The sequence below is a fragment of the Mirounga leonina genome, unplaced genomic scaffold (genome assembly GCF_011800145.1).
Source record: "Mirounga leonina isolate KUSES-001 unplaced genomic scaffold, KU_Mleo_1.0 Mir_170, whole genome shotgun sequence".
Lineage (NCBI taxonomy): Eukaryota > Metazoa > Chordata > Mammalia > Carnivora > Phocidae > Mirounga > Mirounga leonina.
Window position 1 is genome coordinate 7,086,920 of NW_023270433.1, and position 20,567 is coordinate 7,107,486.

General features: G+C 55.9%; 1 protein-coding gene across 2 annotated transcripts in view; it reads right to left on the reverse strand.

The window, feature by feature from the left end:
- Nucleotides 1-9: 9 nt before the first annotated feature.
- Nucleotides 10-20,567, reverse strand: part of LOC118017624 (spectrin alpha chain, non-erythrocytic 1) — a 97,269-nt gene continuing 76,711 nt past the window's right edge. Inside the window, exons 47-72 of one of the 2 annotated variants that reach the window (XM_035015698.1) lie at nucleotides 20,234-20,431; nucleotides 19,988-20,134; nucleotides 19,167-19,270; nucleotides 18,900-19,062; nucleotides 18,498-18,512; nucleotides 16,710-16,841; nucleotides 16,182-16,319; nucleotides 14,935-15,039; nucleotides 12,782-12,990; nucleotides 11,677-11,797; nucleotides 11,333-11,454; nucleotides 10,900-11,032; nucleotides 9,354-9,452; nucleotides 7,350-7,509; nucleotides 6,663-6,739; nucleotides 5,881-6,090; nucleotides 5,317-5,613; nucleotides 4,850-4,962; nucleotides 4,446-4,463; nucleotides 3,174-3,236; nucleotides 1,893-1,947; nucleotides 1,372-1,568; nucleotides 1,208-1,261; nucleotides 980-1,126; nucleotides 747-894; nucleotides 10-465 (exon numbers count right to left, since the gene is read on the reverse strand). In XM_035015698.1, coding sequence (XP_034871589.1) covers nucleotides 340-465; nucleotides 747-894; nucleotides 980-1,126; nucleotides 1,208-1,261; nucleotides 1,372-1,568; nucleotides 1,893-1,947; nucleotides 3,174-3,236; nucleotides 4,446-4,463; nucleotides 4,850-4,962; nucleotides 5,317-5,613; nucleotides 5,881-6,090; nucleotides 6,663-6,739; nucleotides 7,350-7,509; nucleotides 9,354-9,452; nucleotides 10,900-11,032; nucleotides 11,333-11,454; nucleotides 11,677-11,797; nucleotides 12,782-12,990; nucleotides 14,935-15,039; nucleotides 16,182-16,319; nucleotides 16,710-16,841; nucleotides 18,498-18,512; nucleotides 18,900-19,062; nucleotides 19,167-19,270; nucleotides 19,988-20,134; nucleotides 20,234-20,431 — 3,351 coding nt within the window. In that variant the 3' untranslated portion in view covers nucleotides 10-339. The remainder of the gene's footprint in view (nucleotides 466-746; nucleotides 895-979; nucleotides 1,127-1,207; nucleotides 1,262-1,371; nucleotides 1,569-1,892; nucleotides 1,948-3,173; nucleotides 3,237-4,445; nucleotides 4,464-4,849; nucleotides 4,963-5,316; nucleotides 5,614-5,880; nucleotides 6,091-6,662; nucleotides 6,740-7,349; nucleotides 7,510-9,353; nucleotides 9,453-10,899; nucleotides 11,033-11,332; nucleotides 11,455-11,676; nucleotides 11,798-12,781; nucleotides 12,991-14,934; nucleotides 15,040-16,181; nucleotides 16,320-16,709; nucleotides 16,842-18,497; nucleotides 18,513-18,899; nucleotides 19,063-19,166; nucleotides 19,271-19,987; nucleotides 20,135-20,233; nucleotides 20,432-20,567) is intronic. The other variant, XM_035015696.1, reaches the window with a different exon arrangement.

The following is a 20,567-nucleotide window of genomic DNA, read 5'->3' on the forward strand; positions in this document are numbered from 1 at the left end:
ACACAAGCGTCTGGGGGAGTGTCATTTATTTGTCTTTTACGTGAAAACAATGGAGCGGGGCGAACAGGAAAGGAGCCAGCCAGCTGCTGCGATTTCTCGAGCCGGAATGGGGCCGCTGGCTTCACAACAGGAATCCGGGTCCCCAGAGCAACAGGGCAAGTGCCACTGGACTGGGAGTGGCTTAGTGAAGCATCCTTTCTACTAAGTCTTATCCCCAAGCTAAGTGGACATAAGCTTACAGTGAAGAGTGACACGAATACGTGGGCACGGAGAGGAGGTGACATGCAGCAAGGCGACGGCAGGGCAAGCAGCACGGTCCAGGCGAGGCGGGGGGCGGGATCAGTTCACGAAGAGCGAGCGGGTGAACTCCACGTAGTCGAAGGCGGTGGGGAGTTCGCGGCCCTTGCTGTCCACGTAGGGCTTCATGTGGGAGACGCAGTAGTCGGCTTGTTCCCGAGTCAGGTTCTGGAGGGAAGAGGCCGCCCGTCAGCCCAGCCCCGCTGGCCCCGGGGTCGGGGGGCGCAGCAGGAACGCCTGGGCCCCAGCCTCGGGGAGAGCGGGACGTTCTCCGAGGGGCCGCGGACAGGGAGTCAGCGCTGAATGGGGAGGAAACGCCTGCCCCCAACCGAGCGCTCCAAACGGAGGTCTGACACGCTCGACCGTTGTGCCCCTGGGCGACCTCGGCCTTTACTTTTCAAAGGAAACCTCCAGCCCCATCCCCAGGGCAGGGGAGCAGAGCCCCGGACCTGGTACAGCTCCTCCTTGGTCACGTAGGGCTTTCCCTCGGAGCTCAGGGCCCGGAAGGCGCTCTCGATCTCCTCGCTGGATTTGACGTTCTCCGTTTCACGGCTGATCATGAAGGCCATGTACTCTTGCAGGGAGACGTGGCCGTCCCTGGAGGGGGGCAGGCGCGGTGAGCCGGGAGGATGCGGCAGGATGCGGAGGCAGAGCCGCCCCCACTACCCTCCCTCCAGCTCACCTGTTTGGATCCACGGTGTCTAGGATTGCCTCGAACTCGGGGTCGGGCTCCCCTTCCTCCACCATGGGCAGGTCATAACCCAGGGAGCGCAGGCAGGACTTGAACTCCTGGTGGTTCAGCCGGCCCGACTTGTCCTTGTCGAAGTGTCTGCCGCACAATCGGAGAGCTGCTCAGCCCGGGTCCCGGCGCCGAGCCCGCCGCCCCTGTGCCCGGGGAGGCCATACTCACTTAAACATCATGCTGAATTCCTTGAGGGCCTCCTCAGTCACTCCGGTTGTGTTCCTAGAAGAACAGGATGGAGTGAGCAGGTGGCACACTGTTCCATCCCAGTAGAGTGAGTGCGGGACGCTGGGGGGCGCAGGGGCAGGGGCTGCCATGCCGGGGGCACGGACCTGGCCTGGATCTGCTGCTCCAGGTTGTGCTGCATGCGCATGCCCAGCTGGTCGAGCTGGTCCCACTGCTGGGCCAGGCCCACGGTGCTGTGCTCCGTGTACTTGTTGTCCAGGATCAGGGCCTCCTCCATGGCCGCCCCCAGGTCCTCAATCTTCTTGAGCTGACTTCTCATGGCTCGAATCTCCTGGTGCTTGCGCTACGGGCGGGGGAGCGAGGGTGTAGGGGACAGTCTCTCGCCTCGGTCCCCGGCCCCGAGTGCCCGTCTGAGAGCCCTCCCGGCCCGAGGCCTGCGGGGCTGCGCAGGACGGCGGGAGGGGCGAGCCGGGGGCAGACTGCCAGCAAGACTATACACTAAGGACCAAAGGACCCTCTTTCTTTTCAGGTAAGACTCCACGTGGCAACTGTCAGAGACAAAAGACTTTCTTTAAAATGATGGGGTCCTGTGCTGCTTTATGCAAAGTGAGAAAGAGCACCCACCCAGCCTACTTCCTGCCTGACTTTAAACCAAGGGGGCGCTTACTTTGGTAGCTTCGAGCTGGGATTCCAAGGTCCCAGATTCTTCCACCATGCAGGACCTAAACACAGAAGCACAGTGAGGCAGGAGGGCCTGATCTGAGCTCAAAATTAGCCCCAGATAACAGTGCCTGCTGTCTTGGAATTCTTCTGAATCTCTCTCATCGAGGCAATGGCCGCTATCTGCTACTGGCTGGCTTTTCCTAAGTGGCCCCGGGAGCCGGGAGGGCGGACAGTCTTTGTCCTGCCGTGGAGACAGGACGCCGCCGCCCCACGTGGTGGGCTACGTGCCCCGGGCCAACTGGGGGGCCTGGGCCGAGCCCCACCCAGCCTGCTCCCAGGCCAGGACCCTCTCTCATGGGGCTCCTCCGGCCCAGCCAGGCTGGGACCTGGCCCCTCACTCAAGCGAGGCCCTCAAGGGCACCTGAGGAACAGAGTGGAAGCTGCTCCACGGCATGACAGAGGGGCCTCGGGCCCAACAGCACGCCCCGCTGCAGCCACTGGGGAGAAAGGCTGACAAATGGAGAGCCAACCCCAGAAATCCCTGGGGTCTCCTGCACGTTCCTGAGGAGGGGAGCCACATTCTAGGGTGTGACGGCCGTGGAGGAGACGCAGTCAGATGACCCCTCAGACACGGAGCCAGGATGCTAAGAGATCATGACCAGACTGGGTTTTAAAAGTGACTCTAATTCTGCCTAAAGGAGGGAGGCGGCTGCAATTAAGCCCCAGATTCAGGCTCCACGAGACCCTCCGGGCCAGGGGCTCCCAGGGCCAAGTTCCGAAGAGCAGGGGTGCCCCAGGGGAGCCTCCATCTTCCCGACATTACACAGTGTGAAGTCACAGAAGGCCACCAGTGAACGAAGACAACAAACGAGTCGGGGTTACGTGCAGGGATGAGTCACACTGTGCGCGTGTCCTTGGTGGGATTTTAGCCCGGCCTCCCCTGCACCCACGGGTGCCCCAACCTACCCTCTCAGCACCCAGCGAGCCAGGGTTAGCTCTGACGTTTCCCCAAGTTCAAAGTGCTTGAGCAAGGCCAGGCACCAGGCTTCCTTGTAACCCAGCAGATCAGACTCACAGTCACGCCATGTCCCCCAGGGAAAAGCAACCCCCTCCCCCAGACCCGGGGCCAGGAGGCTGGGTGCCAGGGCAGTGGGAGGAGGACAGAGCCCTCCTTCCCAAGCGGCCGAGGGCGGTGGGTTAGTCAGAAAGCGGAGCCGCCTGGGGAAGTCAAGAGTGCATTGGTAAAACCACAGTGAGGGAAGAAGAGAAATAAGAGGAGAAAAACCTTCCAGACAGATCATCCCCAACTTCATACTGATAGACACGAATGACCCGACGATACGCTATGCTAGTCAAAGAAAAGAAACCAAATGAATACACGGAAGGCACGGGCAGGCAAGAGCAGACCGAGACAGACACGCGCCCCAAGGGCCAAGCTGGTGGTGCACAGGCAGGGCCACCTGACGCCCAGGCAGGGACCTGGTGGGGCTGGGCCGCCGGCCGCAGGGAGCACAGCGGCCCCAGGGCAGCGCACACTGGGGCCAAGCAAGACGGGACAGGGCTAGGGAGGAGCCACCCGGGAGGGAGCATGGCACCCACGGCGACAAGACCAGATTGGCAGACACAGCCACAGGGCTGGGGAGGGGAGTGGAGGCCAGCTGGCTAATCAACTCCAGCTAGAAACTGTGATCCCTAAATCCTACCCCCCCCGCCCCCGCCAGGCTGCTTTCAGCACAGGTGGTCACGTCAGCGCGCGCCTGTTTCTCCTGGTACCACGCTCAGCTGTCCCAACTACCCGTCTGCGGGACCCCAGGAGCGCTAGTCTCAGCCAATGAGGTTCCCCCCCGCCCCCGGCTTTACACGGGCCTGGGAGAGGCCAAAGCCTCGAGGAGGGGCCGCTCCCAGGACTGGACTGGGCAGGGCCGCCCTGCTCCTCCCGGGGGGCTCCTCCCCAGCCTCGTCTCTCCATCGCTCTAAACTGCAGGCACTTCTGCCTTCTATTAGTACAAACGATGCTCTTCCCCTTCCCCTGGGAACACGGGGGGAGGGGTGCGCCTGGGGGGGGTGTCAGTGCACAGCTGGGAACTCACTGCACCCGCTGAATCTCCTCTCCATGACCATGACCTCCTAGGAGCTAAGGATGGTCCCACTGGACACACGGGGAAAAGAGGCAGAAGAGAGATCCAGCGAATCCCAATGGCTGGACAGCATGGGGTTTCTCAGAGGCTCTGGACTCTAGCCCTGGTCCTCTGCCTTGGTCACATCCCCTACCTGAGAGAACCCTTGGAATCTGAACAGGAAGGTGGGAGGGGCTCCCCTCCCCAGACCTCAGGCTGTCAAGGGCTGTCAAGGGCTGTCAAGGACACGCACTCCTTGTAGGGTGATGGGGACGGAGCTGGGGTGAGGGTGGGCCGGGGGAAGTGCAGCCCGCCTGGGGCAGGAAGGCCCATCCTGGGATCCTCTGCAAGCCAGGCCACAGGGGGACAGAGGGCAGGGGGACAAGCACACGAGACACCACCACACCAGGAGCCCGGAGGAACAAGAAGACAATATTAACCCATCGAGGAGATACGTTCTGTGCAGATGGGATCCAAGCAGCCGCAAGACAAGGTGGCGTCCAGACAGCAGCAGTCGGGAGGTGGGGGACAGAGAGAGACACAAGAAAGAAAAGACAAAACCAAGAACATCAGTACCACTGCATTCGACTCTGTTCTGTGTATCACCGAGGCAGCGGCCGCGCACGGTCCCACCCGATGCGGCACACCTAGCAACTTGACCTTCAGGAAAAGTACCTTCGAGAACTGCCCCCCACCCCCCCCCGCCACCCGCCCTAGCTCGAGCCAGACCAGGGTGGGCCCCTAACCCTGCTTTCCTTCCTGCGAGCGTGACTTCCAGTTTCCCGCAGAGCTCCCCTCCCGCTCGAGCCGGGGGCCCGGGGGCGCCGGGGGTGCGGGCGGACACCTGGTCTCCTGGATCCACTGGTGGAACGCGTTGGCATGCTGGGCGAACTCCTGGCGCAGCTTGTCGTTCTCCTCCTGCCGGCGCTGCTCCTTCTGCAGCTCCAGCTCCCGTTCCTAGCGCCCAGAGGGAGGAGAGGCCGTCAGCGGGCCCGTCCTTCCTGCCGGCCTGCCCTCGGGGCGGACTAGACGCCCTACAGCTTCAGTTTCTGGATGCTGGACATGACCAGAAACCATCGCTTTGTGGGGGAGAACCAGATGTTGACATCAACCCAAAGGAGGAGCCTGGGAGACACTCGGGGAGCTCAGAACCCTGTTCCCCGGCTGCTCACAACTGGCCCCCCAAGAACTCTGACAAGAGGCGAGGGGAAGCGGCTGACCGACAGCCTGCTGTGGGCTGCCGGCCGCCACCCCGTCCAAGCCCCCTGGCCTGAGCCCCGGCTGACGGCCCTGGGTTGGGGCGGCGCGCACCTTGATGATCTTCTGCAGGTTCCTCCACGTCTCCTCCAGGGCCTCCATGGTGAACCAGGTGTAGGGGTTGGAGGCCACCCGGAAGCTCTTGATCTGGCGGTCCAGCTCGGCCAGCTGGCTGAAGTCGGCCTGGGCAGAGCTGAGGGACGAGCGGAAGGCATCGTGGGCCTCGCGCAAAGCTCTGATCTCCTCCAGGGAGTTGCAACGCACGGGATCGGTCAGATCCTCTTCGGCGTTTTCGAACCAGCTGTTGAAGGCAGAGGCCTTTTTGGCGAACGTCAGGAAGAGGTCTTCCACCTGAAAGCGGAGCAGCCTGCATCAGGGCATCATCAGGACGCCGTCAGGGCCGCGAGGCAGGATAGGAAAGGCAGCGGTCGTTCCCGGGGCGGCCGGGGCAAGCCGGGGTGCTCCCACTTCCATGTCTCGAAAGGCCTCTGACTTTCTTCCCTCGCTACCCTTTCCCCTCAGTCCGTCCCGGCCGCTTCGTTGGCCAAGGGCCCGCGGCTGGCTGCCGGCAGACTCCCCGCAGCCGGGCCGGGGGGCTGCGCAGGGGCCCAGCCTCACCTTGCGGAAGTGACTCTGGGCCTCCAGCAGCTTCTTCTTGCGGGTGGCCGAGTTGGCCAGAAGCTGGCTCCATCGCTTCATGAGGGAGGCGTGCCGGGCCTCAATGGCCTTTGACTGAACGTGCTTGGCGGCCAGCAGCTGATCTTTGAGGGCGGTGATGTTGGCGATGCCCTCCTGCTGGAAGGCCTGCAGGCCAGCGTCAAAGGTTTCCTGGAACAAAGAGCGGTGCGCCAATCTGCAGGGTCGCCGGGGAGGCTAGAAGCCACCCTTTCGGGGTGCCTCGGCTCGACGGCACCGGGGTCTGTTCAGCCAGCTGCCCAGGCCACACTGTCAGTCCCGAGTCCCCACCTTCTCCTGACATCCTCCTGCCCACCCCGGGCAGACTGAGGTATGGGGGGTCCCCTAAGTGCACCCCACTCTCCCCACTACCTCTGCCCGGGACGAACGCCTGCCTCCCCCCCGACCACCTGCAGTTTGCCCTTCATGCCCCAGCTTAGATGCCCCTCCTCTGGGAAGACTTCCCACATCAGCCCCTGCTTGCTGGAAACCGAGTCAGACAGCTCTTGGGGGTTAAATCCACAACACATTCTGCTGCGCTCCACCCTGGGGGTGCCGTCAGCCTGTAGCCCAGATGCCTCGTCTGGAAGCTCCTCGAGGACCAGAACGACCTTGCTCACTGCCGAGCCCTTAGGGCCTTTCTCAGGGACAGACGCCGACCACCATTCATGTACCAGGACGTACTATCTGCATACATTTCAGTCAACGAACGGGCCGCGCCTGACCTGTTTGGTAAGGAGAGTCTGGACGGAAGACAGGTCTCGGCCATAATCATCTGTCTTCAGGCTGTTCTCCTTTTCACCTAGGAAACCAAGCATGGGAAACAGGCCGGCCTTCTTGGTACAGTGAAGGGAATTAAGAGTCCCCTTTGTCCTCAGTATTCAAGAGGGCCTCCCGGGCAGCCTATCACCCTGCTGACGTTTACATCCCAGACTCTACCAGCAGGCTCTGACCCCATGCGGGCTACTCTTTCCTCCCTGCAGCCCGGGCCCCCTTGGCTAGCTGTGACAGAAAGAGATCCTTCCAGCTCATCCCAGCTGTGGTTCAACTGCCATGCATGTGACAGCAATCACCAGGGCCAGAGGGGTCCCAAAATCAGAGTGTAGCTCCCCCTCGCTCGGGAGCCAGACCGCGCCCTGGGCAGCCAGGAGACAGCTCGTGATGCTGACTTCTTCCGGGGTTTAAAGATTTTTGTTTTGTTAACCCTGGTGCTGGCCCAGTGCCGGGCACCATGGGGGCCCCCACTCTTGGCCGCAGGACATGGTTTCTCGTTCTCTGAAATGCCCACGTTAGATCCGTTTCTTCTCTGGAGAAGACCAACTGCTTAGGTAATAAACGAGCTACGGCTCTGGAACAATCTTCCTGGCCTGGGGAGAAGAGACTGGGGCCGGGCCGGGCGGGACAGCGCTCACCGATCCAGGACTCGACCACGTCAGCCTTCCAGTTGAACTGAAGGAAGGCCGAGTTCTCCTCAAGCTTGGCCTTCCTCTGGGCGGCAGCTTTCTCCAAGTCTGACACCTTCCCATTCAAGCCCTTCATCTTTGAAGAGATGTTCTCCTCATGGTGATTGTTCTAGGCCACAAAGAGAAAGCACAGTCTGGTCAGCCTCACCTCCTGCCGTGGCTAGATGGCCCATGGCCTCCCTGCCGGGGAAGGCGCACCAGCGCTGGAAGGCGGACCCTGCGCCCCCGGCCCGCCACCCGCCGCTGGGCGAAGCACAGGTAGGGCCTTCCTAACGGCAACACGAGTAAAAGCCTTGAAAGGATGAATGCTGGCAATTTCACTGATAGGAATGAATCCTGAAGATAGGAGGAATGAGCTGAAACGTCACAATGATGTACTCGTTAGTTAAGACTTAAACAAAATGTGATATATACGAACACTGGCTCCTAATATAAGCAATAAACACAATGGGTCAGAAAGCGGACACTGAAAATTCTTAAGCCCCAGACACTCGGATTCGGTCTTGGAATAACTGAATTTGAAAACACACAAGGCAGCATGAAATTGAGAGAGAAACTCGAGGAGGAACAGACTGTTGCTGACGGTAAAGCACCAGGCTTTGTTGGAAAGCTGCAGAATACTCAGACCAGTCACCGCAGAGGTAGAAAGAGCAGAGACCGTGACACAGGGCTGCATGTGGGTGACGATCGGACACAGGCCTCATCTCTGCCGGTACACGGTCTGGACCGGAAATCAGCTGGATGTTAGTTTATTTGCCCATGAGGGCAAGGGGAAAAAAAGCTCTCTAGTGAACACGGATTTGAACATACTTGTTAACTCCTATGAACCAAATCTCTAGTCTCAAGGCCATGCTTACTAGAGCAAATCCCATGATGAGAAATCTTATCTACTAGTTATATTTCCAACAGGAAATTATCACTGTGAAAAATTGCTTGTTGGGGCGCCTGGGTGGCTCAGTCATTAAGCGTCTGCCTTCAGCTCAGGTCATGATCCCAGGGTCCTGGGATCGAGCCCCACGTCGGGCTCCCTGCTCAGCGGGGAGACTGCTTCTCCCTCTCCCACTCCCCCTGCTTGTGCTGTCAAATAAATAAATAAAACCTTAAAAAAAAAAAAAAAAGTTGCTTGTCTTGGGGACACCTGGGTGGCTCAGTCAGTTAACCGTCTGCCTTCGGCTCAGGTAATGATCCCAGGGTCCTGGGATCGATGCTCAGTGGGGAGTCTGCTTCTCCCTCTCCCTCTGCCCCTCCCCACCACTCCTGCTCTCTCCGTGTCAAATAAATAAAATCTTTTAAAAAGTTGCTTTTCTTGTGGTACTGAATACCTGTCACCACACCTACGTGATCGGCGGTGACTGAGGACCAATGGCAGCACCATGTTCAGTCCGGAATGCCAACATGCCGGTGACTGGACTTCACTGCTGGGGAGAAAGCCCCAGGACCCCTCCTGTCTGCGCTCTTGCTCAGGGGCTGCTTGAGCGAAACCCAAACTTTGTGATTTTAACACATTCATCTCTAAACCTGCCAGGCTTTGTAGAGAAACACATAAGTCGATAGAATGGGATCTATCCTATGTAGGGGCGGCTCTTAGGATTTTTCTTGTATTTCCAACCACTTCTATCACGAGCTTGTACCACCTGAGAAATAACCTAAGAGAAGAGCTCTGTGGGAGCACCAGTGTCGCTGGATGCCTCTCTGCCTGATCCACGCAGAAAGCGTACGTGCTGCAGTGACCTCACTAACTGGCTTCAGGAAGGGGGAAGACGTCCAACCAATCACAGAATCTTTCTCTTGTTATGAAACACAGCAGTGGAAGTCTGCTTCCACTTCCCGGTCTCCGTGCAAAGCTTTCGTGGGTGAATATTCCAGGCAGATGGGCTTTGTGGGGCCACGGCGGCCCGAGCATGGGGGCGTCGGGTGTGGGAAGTGAGCGTCTCACCAGCAGGCCAGGCTCACCTTCTTGATGAGGTCCTGTCCATTGCTGCAGACGTCATTCACCCGGTCCTTGTGTACCGTGAAGTCTGTCTCGAAAGCTTCATGTTTCTTCAGTAAGCCCTGCAACGGGAGAGAAGGCCCAGCGGCTGAGAGCCTGGCATGCGCCGGGGGGCGGGCCCAGTCTCGGGTCGGAGGGAACCGAAGCTGTAAGGCGCCCGCCCTCACAGGCGGCCCAGTCTAGTTGGGGGCTGAGGCCACAGGGACCAACATCGACAGGTAATTATAAACCTGGTAAAACCCAGATGCAGCAAGAGTAACTGGCAGATGCCGAGCTTGAGAAGGGACGCCCGGGTAGGCCTTTCCTGAAGGGGGTAAGCTCTTGCTAATCAATCAGCACAGTGTCCCTCTTCCCCTCTGGAGGACCACACAGAAAACGATAAACCCCGTGCAAGCTTAAGACAGAGCCCAACAGAGGGTTTCCCCAAGTCCCGCTCCTAAGGGACCTTCCAAGTGTCCCTGTCCCCAGTATACCTCAAGGACCAGAGACAATGGCTCTGGGTGGCCTTCCCGGGAACGGGTCCGCGCAGAGGATGGGAAATCCCTCCCTCCGTCTAATCCACCTAAAGCACCGGACCAGCCGAACAGGACACCCACTCTGAGAACGTGGCGCAGGGACTACCCAGACTCTGGGGAATGGAAACTCTGCCTCCACGGCCGGTGGCCCAGATCTGGGAACATCTGACCATAAAGTGTGGCTCCTCCCAGCAAGAGGGGAGGCGGTTCAACTAGCTCGTAGCTCTGGGCTGCTTGTCACCACTCCGACCGACAGAACACAGCACGGACGAGGTCACGTGACATCTGAGGCTAGGCCTTGAAGCTTCTGCCTCTGCCACTTTGAATGCTACCTATGAAAACGGGCAGGGCCACTGAGGGACGGAGGCGGGGCGGGGGGGGGAATGGACGGAGCTGTGCCAGCCGCCAGTGACATGATCGTGGCTCTCTCGGGCGGTCACACAGTGTATTAAGGGCAGAGGTTGAGGTGTGTCCCCCAAAAAGAATGACGTCCTAACCCCTGGCACCTACGAACGTGGGAGATGCAGAGATAATCAAGTGAAGACGCTCAGAGGAGGTCACTGGGGTGGGACCTACTCCGGGAGGCCTGTGTCCTTCTGAGAGGGAACTCGGGACCCAGGCGGCTCGGAGGGAAAGCCGCAGGCACCCGGACGCGGAGGGAAGAGGCGTGAAGAGCGGAGGCTGCGGGTTATGCTGCCACAAGCCTGGGAATACCAGCAAGAAGCTGGAGGACAGGAGCCTCCCCTAGAAGCTTCGGAGAGCGAGGCCCTGTCTGCACCTTGACTTCAGACCTCCGGCCTCCAGAACGACAGGACAATAATGCTGAGGGTGCGCCGTGGCGGCAGCCCCTGGACCCCCGCGGACCTCAGGGACCCGTGGTACCGGGGCCGCCGTCGCCGGTGTGCGGGCTGGAGGCCTGCGACCAGCCAGGGACACCGAGGCTGCCGGCCGGGAGAACAACGCGAACAGCGCGACCAAAGCCAGCTTCTCGGACCTGGATAGCAGCAAGCGTGTCTCCGTAGTCCTCACTGGCTACCAGGGTCATCTTCTCGTTGATCCAGGCTTCTTCCTCTTCCACGTTGGCTACAAACTGCTGATACTCCAAGGACTCCTCCAGCCGCTGACCCCTAGTTACAGGACACACAAAACACCAGCCATTAGTGTCTTCCAATTTCAATTCTGACAGCGAACACGTTTAAAAATGTTCCTGACGAACGTGGGACGTGACTGGTTCCATGGAGCCCTCTGTGTAACACGAAGCAGACACAGTGTTGTTCACTCGTGAAATTCTGGAACCAAGTGCTGGGTTCAGATCCCCGTAAGCGGACGGGCTCGGCACAGCCGACCGTGGACCGGGCTCGGCCCGGACGAGGGCCCAGGAGGCGGCACGGGGGCCTGCCAGCACACGCGCTGTCCCCACCGCTCACCGCGCCGCGGCCAGATGCTTCAGCTCCTTCCAGTGCTCCACGAACTGGGCCAGACGCTGCTGAATCTCCTCCTTGCCAATGGTGTTGTCATCAGACAGCTTCTTCCCAGTGTCTAGGACCCCCTGCCAGGCAAGAACGATTAGAAGAACCGCTATCACCTGCTCCCAGATGCGGCCCGAAAAAGGCGTCGCCATCGAGGCCAGCACCTCTTTCTTCCAGGTTTGGAACAAGGGGTCACAGACACTGCAGACCTCAGCGGGATGAACCAGAGCAAAGGGCTTCTCTGTACGTCACATGGGCCCATCGGTCCCCGCCGCCCCCTCGGCCGCAGGCGGCCCCCTCACCTGAATCGCCGGCTCATGGGCAGCCAGTTCCGCCTCCAGCCGCTTGTGCTTCTTCCTTAGGTTCTGAACGCCTGTTAAGTCTCGGCCGTAGTCCTCAGAGCTCACCAGCAGCTTCTTCTCCCTGGACAACACAGGTAGGTACTCTGCACCCCCGTGCTTCCAACCAGACAGGTTTGCTCAGGAGCTGTGAGGTCTCCAGACCCCGTGATGTCCTTCACCTACACCTACCAATCTCGCCACGAAAATCCTTGCCAGTCTTCTGGAAACAAGAAGCCTCTATTTCCGAAACAAAGAGCATCGATGTAGGTATCTAGAAGCACCTACCAGGCTCAGGGTGTGCGGAGAACAAGGAGGGGCTAGGGGTGTCCTCCTACCAACCCTACTTTACCAAATGTGCAGACACCACCCGTAGAAATATATAAAGATATGCACAGAATTTTTTAAGGAAGTGAGGAATAGCGGCGCCTGGGTGGCTCAGTCGTTAAGCGTCTGCCTTCGGCTCAGGTCATGATCCCAGGGTCCCGGGTTCGAGCCCCGCATCGGGCTCCCTGCTCAGCGGGAAGCCTGCTTCTCCCTCTCCCACTCCCCCTGCTTGTGTTCCCTTTCTGTCAAATAAATAAATAAAATCTTTAAAAAAATAAATAAATAAAAAAGGAAGTGAGGAATAGAAGACAGGATTTTTGTCCTTTAAAAATGGTGTGTTTACAAAATGCTATATCACCTTTGACTGCAATGGGGGAGGAATTAAAAACAAACAACTCTCCTTCCTTCAAAGACTGATCCTGCCCAGGATATCGGGCTGTCTTTTCCAGAAGGGCATTTGCTAATCTCCCCGGGGATCCCAGGGCAGGGTCTACACAAAGTCTAGCTCAATCATCACGTACTGCTACCATCTGGAGACCATCGATGGCCCTATAACTGCACACATGGGCATCAGAAGAAGCCAAGGTGTCCCATGGGCCAGGTTCTGGCACACTCTGGGAGAGAGCCAAACCTCACGGCCAGGCGGCCCGGAGCTCCGGACCCCCACTCAGCCTGGGGCTCCCAGTGCCTGCTCAATGGGCATCCTGGAGGACCCAGACTGTGAAGCCCTGAGGACACGTACTTGATCCAGGACTCCTCATCATCCATGTCCCGGAAGAACTGGTGTAGGCGATGTGATTCATTCAGCTTGGCTCGCCGGGAGGCTGCCATGCTCTTGATCTTCTGGAAACGACTGTTGATGGTGTCCCGTTTATCCTTCACTTGGGAGGTGTCGAAGGCACTGCTGGTCATCAGGCTGTCTGCTTGGCTGTTCAGGTCCTTCAGGCGATCCTGGGGCAGGGGATACAATGGGAGGGGTGAGAAACCTGGGTTTCCCATGAGTATCTGCTTGAAAATCAGAACTCTGGAATTCTTCACCAGCGGGCTGGCTTTGTGGAATGCTGATGCTCTCTCAAGGTGTCCTATGTGGATCCCCGGGGTTCTAAGAGATCAGAACTATTTTCGTGATGACACAAAGACATCATCGGCCTTTTTCACCGTGTGGACTCTTGCACATGGCACGACAGCCGATGTCTCCACTCAAGAGAGTGACACACCGAGCCAGCAGGACTCCGAGCTGCGGTAAAAACGTGCTCTCACTTAAGGACATCCTTATAAAAGCAGTTGTTGTTGATTTTATCAAATCTCCATCTTAGAATACATGTCAACGTCAATATTCTGTATGACAAAATGGGAAACGCACACAAGCACTTGTGTGGCATCCTCCAGGTCGAGGACTGCCCTGAGGAGAAGCCGGTGTCCTGAGCCGAACTAGCCCCTTGTTCACGGGCTGTCCTTCTGAGAGAACAATGACCAGACAGACTACGGCCGTGCAGACTTCGGTGTCTGACAGACACCTGCTCCGAATGAATGAGGTCAACCTGTCACTTTCAAGAAGGCAGAGTTTGCTGCCACTGATAAAATCTGAACTTTCAGGCGAAAATGAGAATTCTGGAAGAAGTGCGTTCAACCTCCATGAGCATGAGAGCCACTCGATTTGTGAAGATTTTCCTTTCGAGACTGGCTGTGACGTCAGCGCATGGAACCAGAGGCGATTCTGCCTAACTCAACAACGTTTTCCAAATGATTTTGTGACATCATGCACGAGTAAAAAAAAAAACATTCCGTGTCTGAGATGGACCAGGGGATTTTAATATTAAATGGTATGAAAAACTGACCGATAGGGTTTCAGAGTCCACTTTGCAGCTCACCTTTAAGCGACTAGCACGTCCTGACTGGTGTCAGAGTATCCACAATCATCTGAATGAACCCACTGCTCACTTCTTCCAACTCCCTGCGGGAGGCTGGGTTTCCATCGTATCTGACACACTCACACAGACTGAATTCAGAAGCTTCTACGAGAATCCAGCTGTTTTCTATTAAACCGGACTGAAGGGATTTGCAAAATACAGCCAATGCCCCTCTTCTTACTCTACCATGTTCTGGTTGTGGATAAACACAGTTTTTGTTCATAGGAAGTGCTACTCATGTTAACTTGTGATGGGCTTATTATTACTTTCAGTAATAATTTGTTTCTCAGATTTACTCTTACCTTTTCATTCTGAAATAATTATGGACTCACAAGAAGTTGGAAAACTAGCACAGCTTCAGAAACAAAAAACAGCACAGCTCCTGTGTGCCCTTTCTCCAGCTCCCCCCCCAGAGCAGCAGGTTCCACGGCACACCAGCAAGACCAGGCCACGGACACTGGTGCAATCCACTGGTGCAAAACCGCAGATTTCACCAACTTTACGTGCATCCATCCGTGTCTGCGTGGGTGTGTGTACGTCATTCCGCACATTTATCCCCTCCATGTAGCTTCACGTAACCCAAACCAAGATACATTGTTCTGTGAGCACAAAGGACTCGCCTGTCCCTTCCTCACTGCACCCCATCCCTGTGTCTAACTCCTGGCAACTACTGCTCTGTCCTCCATCTCTAGAATTTTGTCATTTTCAGAATGACAAAAAGCCCTTGATGCTGTCTTTTTAAAATTTAACTTTTAAAATGTCATTTTTTAATAACGGTGGAGACAGAACCCACATAAGCAAACTCCCTCAGGGGCCTTCGATAATAGTGCAGGGTATAAAATGGCCCCGAGGCCACAATATTTGAGAACGTGGCTTGAGGGTCTATCAGCCAAACACCCTGCTCCTCCCCCACGTGCGCCAGTTCTCCTAAAGAGTCAAGCACAGCTGGGTCCCGGCCGGGGCCTGCCCACCCCCGTCTGATCACCTCATGGGCAGATATGTCCGCTTCCAGCAGCTGATGTTTCTTCAGCAAGTTGTTCACAGAAGCCAGGTCTTTGCCGTAATCCTCAGATGCCAGAAGGGCCTCCACCTGGCAGTGAAGCAGAAAAGGGGAAAGGTTATGGTGTGGTGCCAGTGTGTATGATGCATAGCAGGTGTTCTGGAAAATCCAGCATGCCCGGTTGTTTGGCCAGGTCTTTGGCCAGTTGCCAACTTGTCAATCACAAGTTATGTTGTTACAGTGACCCAGCCTGTGTCAGCCCATGTGGCCTGAGTTCTTCTCCTTTCCTGTCAATTAAATGCAGACTTGAAATACTACAGCTCAAGGCAGGGTCCCAGAGCCTTCATGGAGGTACAGGGGCAAAGATTAATACACGAAGATGTTCAGTGTAGATGCCCCACCTGAAAGCTGGGAACACCTCAATGTCCAACACAGGAATGGTTAAATTATGGCATGACTAGGACGGACTTATGCAGCTCTTCAAACGTTTAGGAAGAATTCTTTTTTTTTTTTTTTAAAGATTTTATTTATTTATTTGAGAGAGAGAGAATGAGAGAGAGCACATGAGAGGGGGGAGGGTCAGAGGGAGAAGCACACTCCCTGCCGAGCAGGGAGCCCGATGCGGGACTCGATCCCGGGACTCCAGGATCATGACCTGAGCCGAAGGCAGTCGCTTAACCAACTGAGCCACCCAGGCGCCCCTAGGAAGAATTCTTAATGACTCAGGATAACACTCCCAATACATACTCATGAAAAATTACATTCTGAACTATGTATAAAAATAGAGCTACACTACTGTTGATGGAAATAAGCGTAGACTGGAGAGAAATACTAATAGTGCTCTCTAAAAATTTGTTTCTTTCTGCTTTCTGTACCCCTAAATTTTCTACTAACGCTGGCTTCCTGACTTAACTGCTAGTTTGGTTTCTACCTGGGCACAGACTTGTTAGAGCTGCCTGCCACACAGACCACATCATCACTTCCTGTTTGTGTTCTCTATGGAGAGGAGTGGGTCACAGCCTAATTCCCATCTATATGCTCTCTCTTCTTGAAACATTCATTCCCTCTGCTAATAGATCCCTTACAGCACAAGGCTCTGCGATAAAAAAGACTTCTATAGAAAGGGGCATCAGGACTGCCCTGACTTTTTCACGGTTTAGGGCTTGTTGACTGTCCTGTTATCCCAACTGACCAGAAATCCTCCGCTGGTGGGAAGGAAAACCTGCCATTACCTCAGACAACCAGAAGTCAAAGTCCTTGATGCCGGTGTTAAAGTTCTGCTGTTTGTTGGCTTCTTTCAGTTTCTGGCTCTTTTCGGCTGACTTCTGCACCAGGAACTGCCACTGGTCAGCTAAGGCAGCCAGCCGGGCCTGGGGAAGAGAAGGGGGCCATCGGAGATGGTGAAATCCAGGAACAGTCCTTTCTCCTAAAGCCAAGTGACTCACGGGGAGAGATAGAAAGCCTCACAGGAGCCCTTCTCACCAACATTTCCCATCTGTCATGTAGGCAAAAGTCTTCTAATCTTTTTTTTTTAAGATCTCATTTAATTACTTGACAGAGAGAGCGAGCGTACAAGCAGGGAGGAAGGGCAGTGGGAGAGGGAGAAGCAGGCTTCCCGCAGAGCAGGGAGCCCGATGCAGGGCTCGATCCCAGGACCCCGGGATCATGACCTGAGCTGAGGGCGGACGCTTCAGTGACTGAGCCAGCCAGGCTTACGTCCTTAAAGCTGTATTTCCAAGTCGTCACCACAAGGACCCTACCTTGACAGCGTCCTCGCTGCCAGCACAGGCCCCGCGCTCGATGAGGGAGTTGCCCGTGTCGATGACCCCGCGGATCCGGTCGGCGTTGGCGTGCAGTTCCGCTTCAAAGGCCTGGTGCTTCTGGTGCTTGCTCTAAAATTCCAGAAAGATGACCTTTCAAAACCAGGTCCTGTGGGTTCCCTCTTTGTAGGGATGAGGGATTCTCAGGATAGGTGAGTGGTAGGAAACTTAAAGAACTGGGGGCAAGTGTCAACATTTCTTAGAGAAGGCAGTCACGGGATCTGTGAAATCGTTTAGGGTTCAGGCTGTTGGGAGTTGGGCGGAAGGACCGGGCCGGGAGAAAGGAGATGGACCAGCTCAGAAGCAGGGGAATGGAGTCAATTCTTCAATTAGCTGTGAGCCATGTCCAAGAATTGCGTACTTTCTACCATTCTGCAGAAAATGCCAGCCGCCAAGGGCTGTGTTCAACCTACTTGGACATCAATTCCCATCCGTGATCTTCTCCTCCATGGACAGAAGATCTAACAGGTAACACACACCTGGCTCGCTTGTCATACACACAAGGCCGTGATCGTGGCAGCCGGCAGGCAGACCCTCCGCCGATGGAGGCGCATCTACGGCTTCCTCAGACCTTGACTTGGCTGCCTTCTCATTTGGTAGCTGTCATTAACCAAAACTCACAGATGCTGTCAAAATCCAAGCTTGACTACAGGTAGGAAATGATTTTTGCTAGGGAAAGAGAGGGCTGGGAGAGTGCCAGGCTCCTGACACTAGGGCGCAAGGGGATTTTAAGAATCCACAAAGAAACAGAGTTAGGTACGGGAAACACCGGGAGAGACAGTGCAAGGACACAGCTGTGGCACAATTCTGGGTGAGAAAGGCAGGGTCTCGCAGGACAGTATTTGGGCGAAAAAGAACTAAAAGGGAAAAAAAGCAAAACAGTTCGGTTGGGGAAGGATTCTGCATCAAATGTTTCATTTCAGGGGCAGCAACTGTCAGAGGACGGAGCCACCCAGCTGGTGGAGCGCGGCGCTCCCATCGGGCGTCCCCCACTCCGTGTTCCACTGCCCAAGTCTGAGCAGGGTCTCAAATACCCACATATCCTGACCTAAGTCCAGTCCCCCGCTCCTGTTTCTTGCTCTGATCACTCTTTGGTTCAGCCCCACCTATTTTGTTTCTTCATCTCTTCCATCCATTTAAAGCACCACCTAAGCTACATTTCCACTGGAGAGTCCCCTTCGCTACCCCTTGAGTAATAACGTCCCCTTTTTTCCTTAACCTCTCACCCCTCGTTCCTGTCAGATTTGGAAACAGACCATCTGCTTCTCTGGAGCAACTTAACTGTCCCTCTCCAGGGACCAGCACCTCTGGATGGCAGCCTGGGTGCATCATCAGACTCTCATGCCACGCCAGACTCCTTGTCCTCGGCCACTGAGAACTGTGAGCACAAATCCACACTCCAGAAAAAGCTGATTATTTCATTTTTTAAAAGAAGTGCCTCTGAAAAGACAGCAGCTAACTACTGCCCCCAAATCAAACATCATCCAGAGCTTGCCTGAGTGACACATAAGGAGAAGGGAGGGGGCGCAGGGCCGCAGGCTAATTACGACAGAGAAAGCCACATCCCACAGGGACACTTGAATGGTGTGTGATGGGTCATTAGAAATGAGAAACACGGGTGAGGAGACACCAGCTGACCGCATGAGGCCACAACAAGGATCTATGCAGAGGAAACACAAACACTGGAGGGCGTTTAACTAAAACTCTTTAAGAAAATTAGAAACTTACCAGCAGCTTGGAAAGCTACAAAAATAGATTAAAATAACAAGAGTTCAGTATACTGAGGTGAATGCACATATCAGCTCCTAAACAGCAGCTCATTCTGCTGTCATACTTCCCCTGGGAAGCTCAGCATGGGGGTAGAGCCGCTAGAGGGGACTCTACAGACTTTTCTAGCAGACACGGCTTCCACGGAGACAAGTGAGGAAAGCACTTTCTCACGTCGGATCATTTAGTGACATTTTTCCACAGGTTCAGCTTCTTAGAGTAATTTTCGCTGGATTCAGCATGGACACAAGGAAGTGGTTCTCTAGGTAAAGCCCCCACCCCCCTTAAAGATGCCTTCTTTCCCAAAACCTACCCCGTAACCGAGGTCGCCTCGGAGACGAGCAGCCCCTAGGCTCAGCTCACCTGGATGTTGGTGGGGTCCTTGTACGACTCATCGCTCGCAGTCTGTAATTTCTCACTGATCCAGGCCTCGATTTCATCCACGTCCCGGCTGAACTGCTGGAGGGTCTGTGATTCTCCCAGCTTCGACCTCTTCTCAATCATCTGGGCTTTCAGGCGTCGCCACCTGAGAAAGTGAAATGGAGCCTGAGCGAGAACCTCCCTGAGAACAAGACTAGCCAGGGCTCCCGCACAGGGCCGTGAGCGCGCTCAGCACCACCCGGCACCCACCTGTCCAGAACCTCGTTGCGCCGGCTGCAGATGTCGCCCTTAGCATAGTGGCCGGCGGCGACGAGCTGGTCAGCAAAGGACTGCAGGGCCGCAATCTTCTCCTCCTGCCGGCAAACAAAGGCGTGAGGCCGAGGTGGGCGGGAGGGTCCAGCCCTGCCCGGACAGCAGGTCTTGAGAAGAGAGTGGTTATTCTGGGTGGCTGGGGACTAGCCGGTGGCGGGATCAGAATACACTGACACTTTAGAAGCGGGAGAGCAGAAGGCCAGAAGAAAGCTTGATTTCGACCATTAGGAGGGTAGAGTTTAACTCAAGAAGACTCCAGGTCACACTGGGGACAGGGGTTATGACACTAGGAGTTGTCACACACAAAATCAAGCTGATTGTGAAAAGAGTGTCAGATTTTCAACAAAACGGGTTATAAATCAAAGAGGTGTGCCCATCTTCCCGAGTTGTTCGTGTTCACACAACTCTTTCCTTACCAACACGTTTATGTTTCTGCTTTGACAATACATTTTTTCTGTGAGGCATCTTCGTTACTAAAACCTCAGAATTAGCAGAATTTAGAAGTTTTAAAAAGCATTCATGTCCGTATCATTTTTCCCAATCCACACAGGTACTTGATGCGGGTGTGAAGGGGACCGTTCTTCCTTCGTGTGGTCAACAGCAAGTCTATTCATTTCAGGGAGCGGCCAAAGCTTGGTTAAGCATGTTAGGGACGAGTTTTTATTCTCATTGTTGAGACAGAAAGGAGAAGCAGCCCACAAATAGAGCCATCCATCTGGACAAATTTACATGGAGACCTGAAGGTAAAACGGCCTCACCTGGACGTTGATGGCTTTGTCGAAGTCCTCGTGTTTTTTGATCAAAGCCTCCACGCTGTCCAGTGAGTCTCCTTTGTCCTCAGTATTCAAGAAGGCCTCCCGGGCAGCCATCCAGTTTTCAGCTTGCTCACAGTCCCGATGAAACAGCTAAAGAAAGGGAGGCAGGTGAGAAGATGGGGACGTTGGCCACGAAACTGCCGGTCAGAAAGCCTGTGGCAAATGGGCAGCGATGTCCCGCACACGCACCTGCAGTTCGAGGCACTGATCCAACATCATCCTGCGCTGAGCCCAGGCCTTCTCCAGACCCGCGCGCTCCCGATCCAAAATATCTAGTTTCTCCTTGACCTCTGGGCTGGCGTAGTGCCCATGAGCCAGCAGCTGCTGCCCAAACTGCTCAAAGGCCTGGAAAGTGCCAGCCCTGGCATCGATTTCTGTCCGGTGCTCCTGCCAAGAGGAGGGACGGGGTTAGGTTAACTGGCACTAGATGCCCACTGCTGTGTCAACCACCGACTCGTGGTGAGGGTGCTGCTGGTGCTGGTGGGGGGGGAGCCAAGGTCCTCCCAGCCCAGCAGCGCAACCC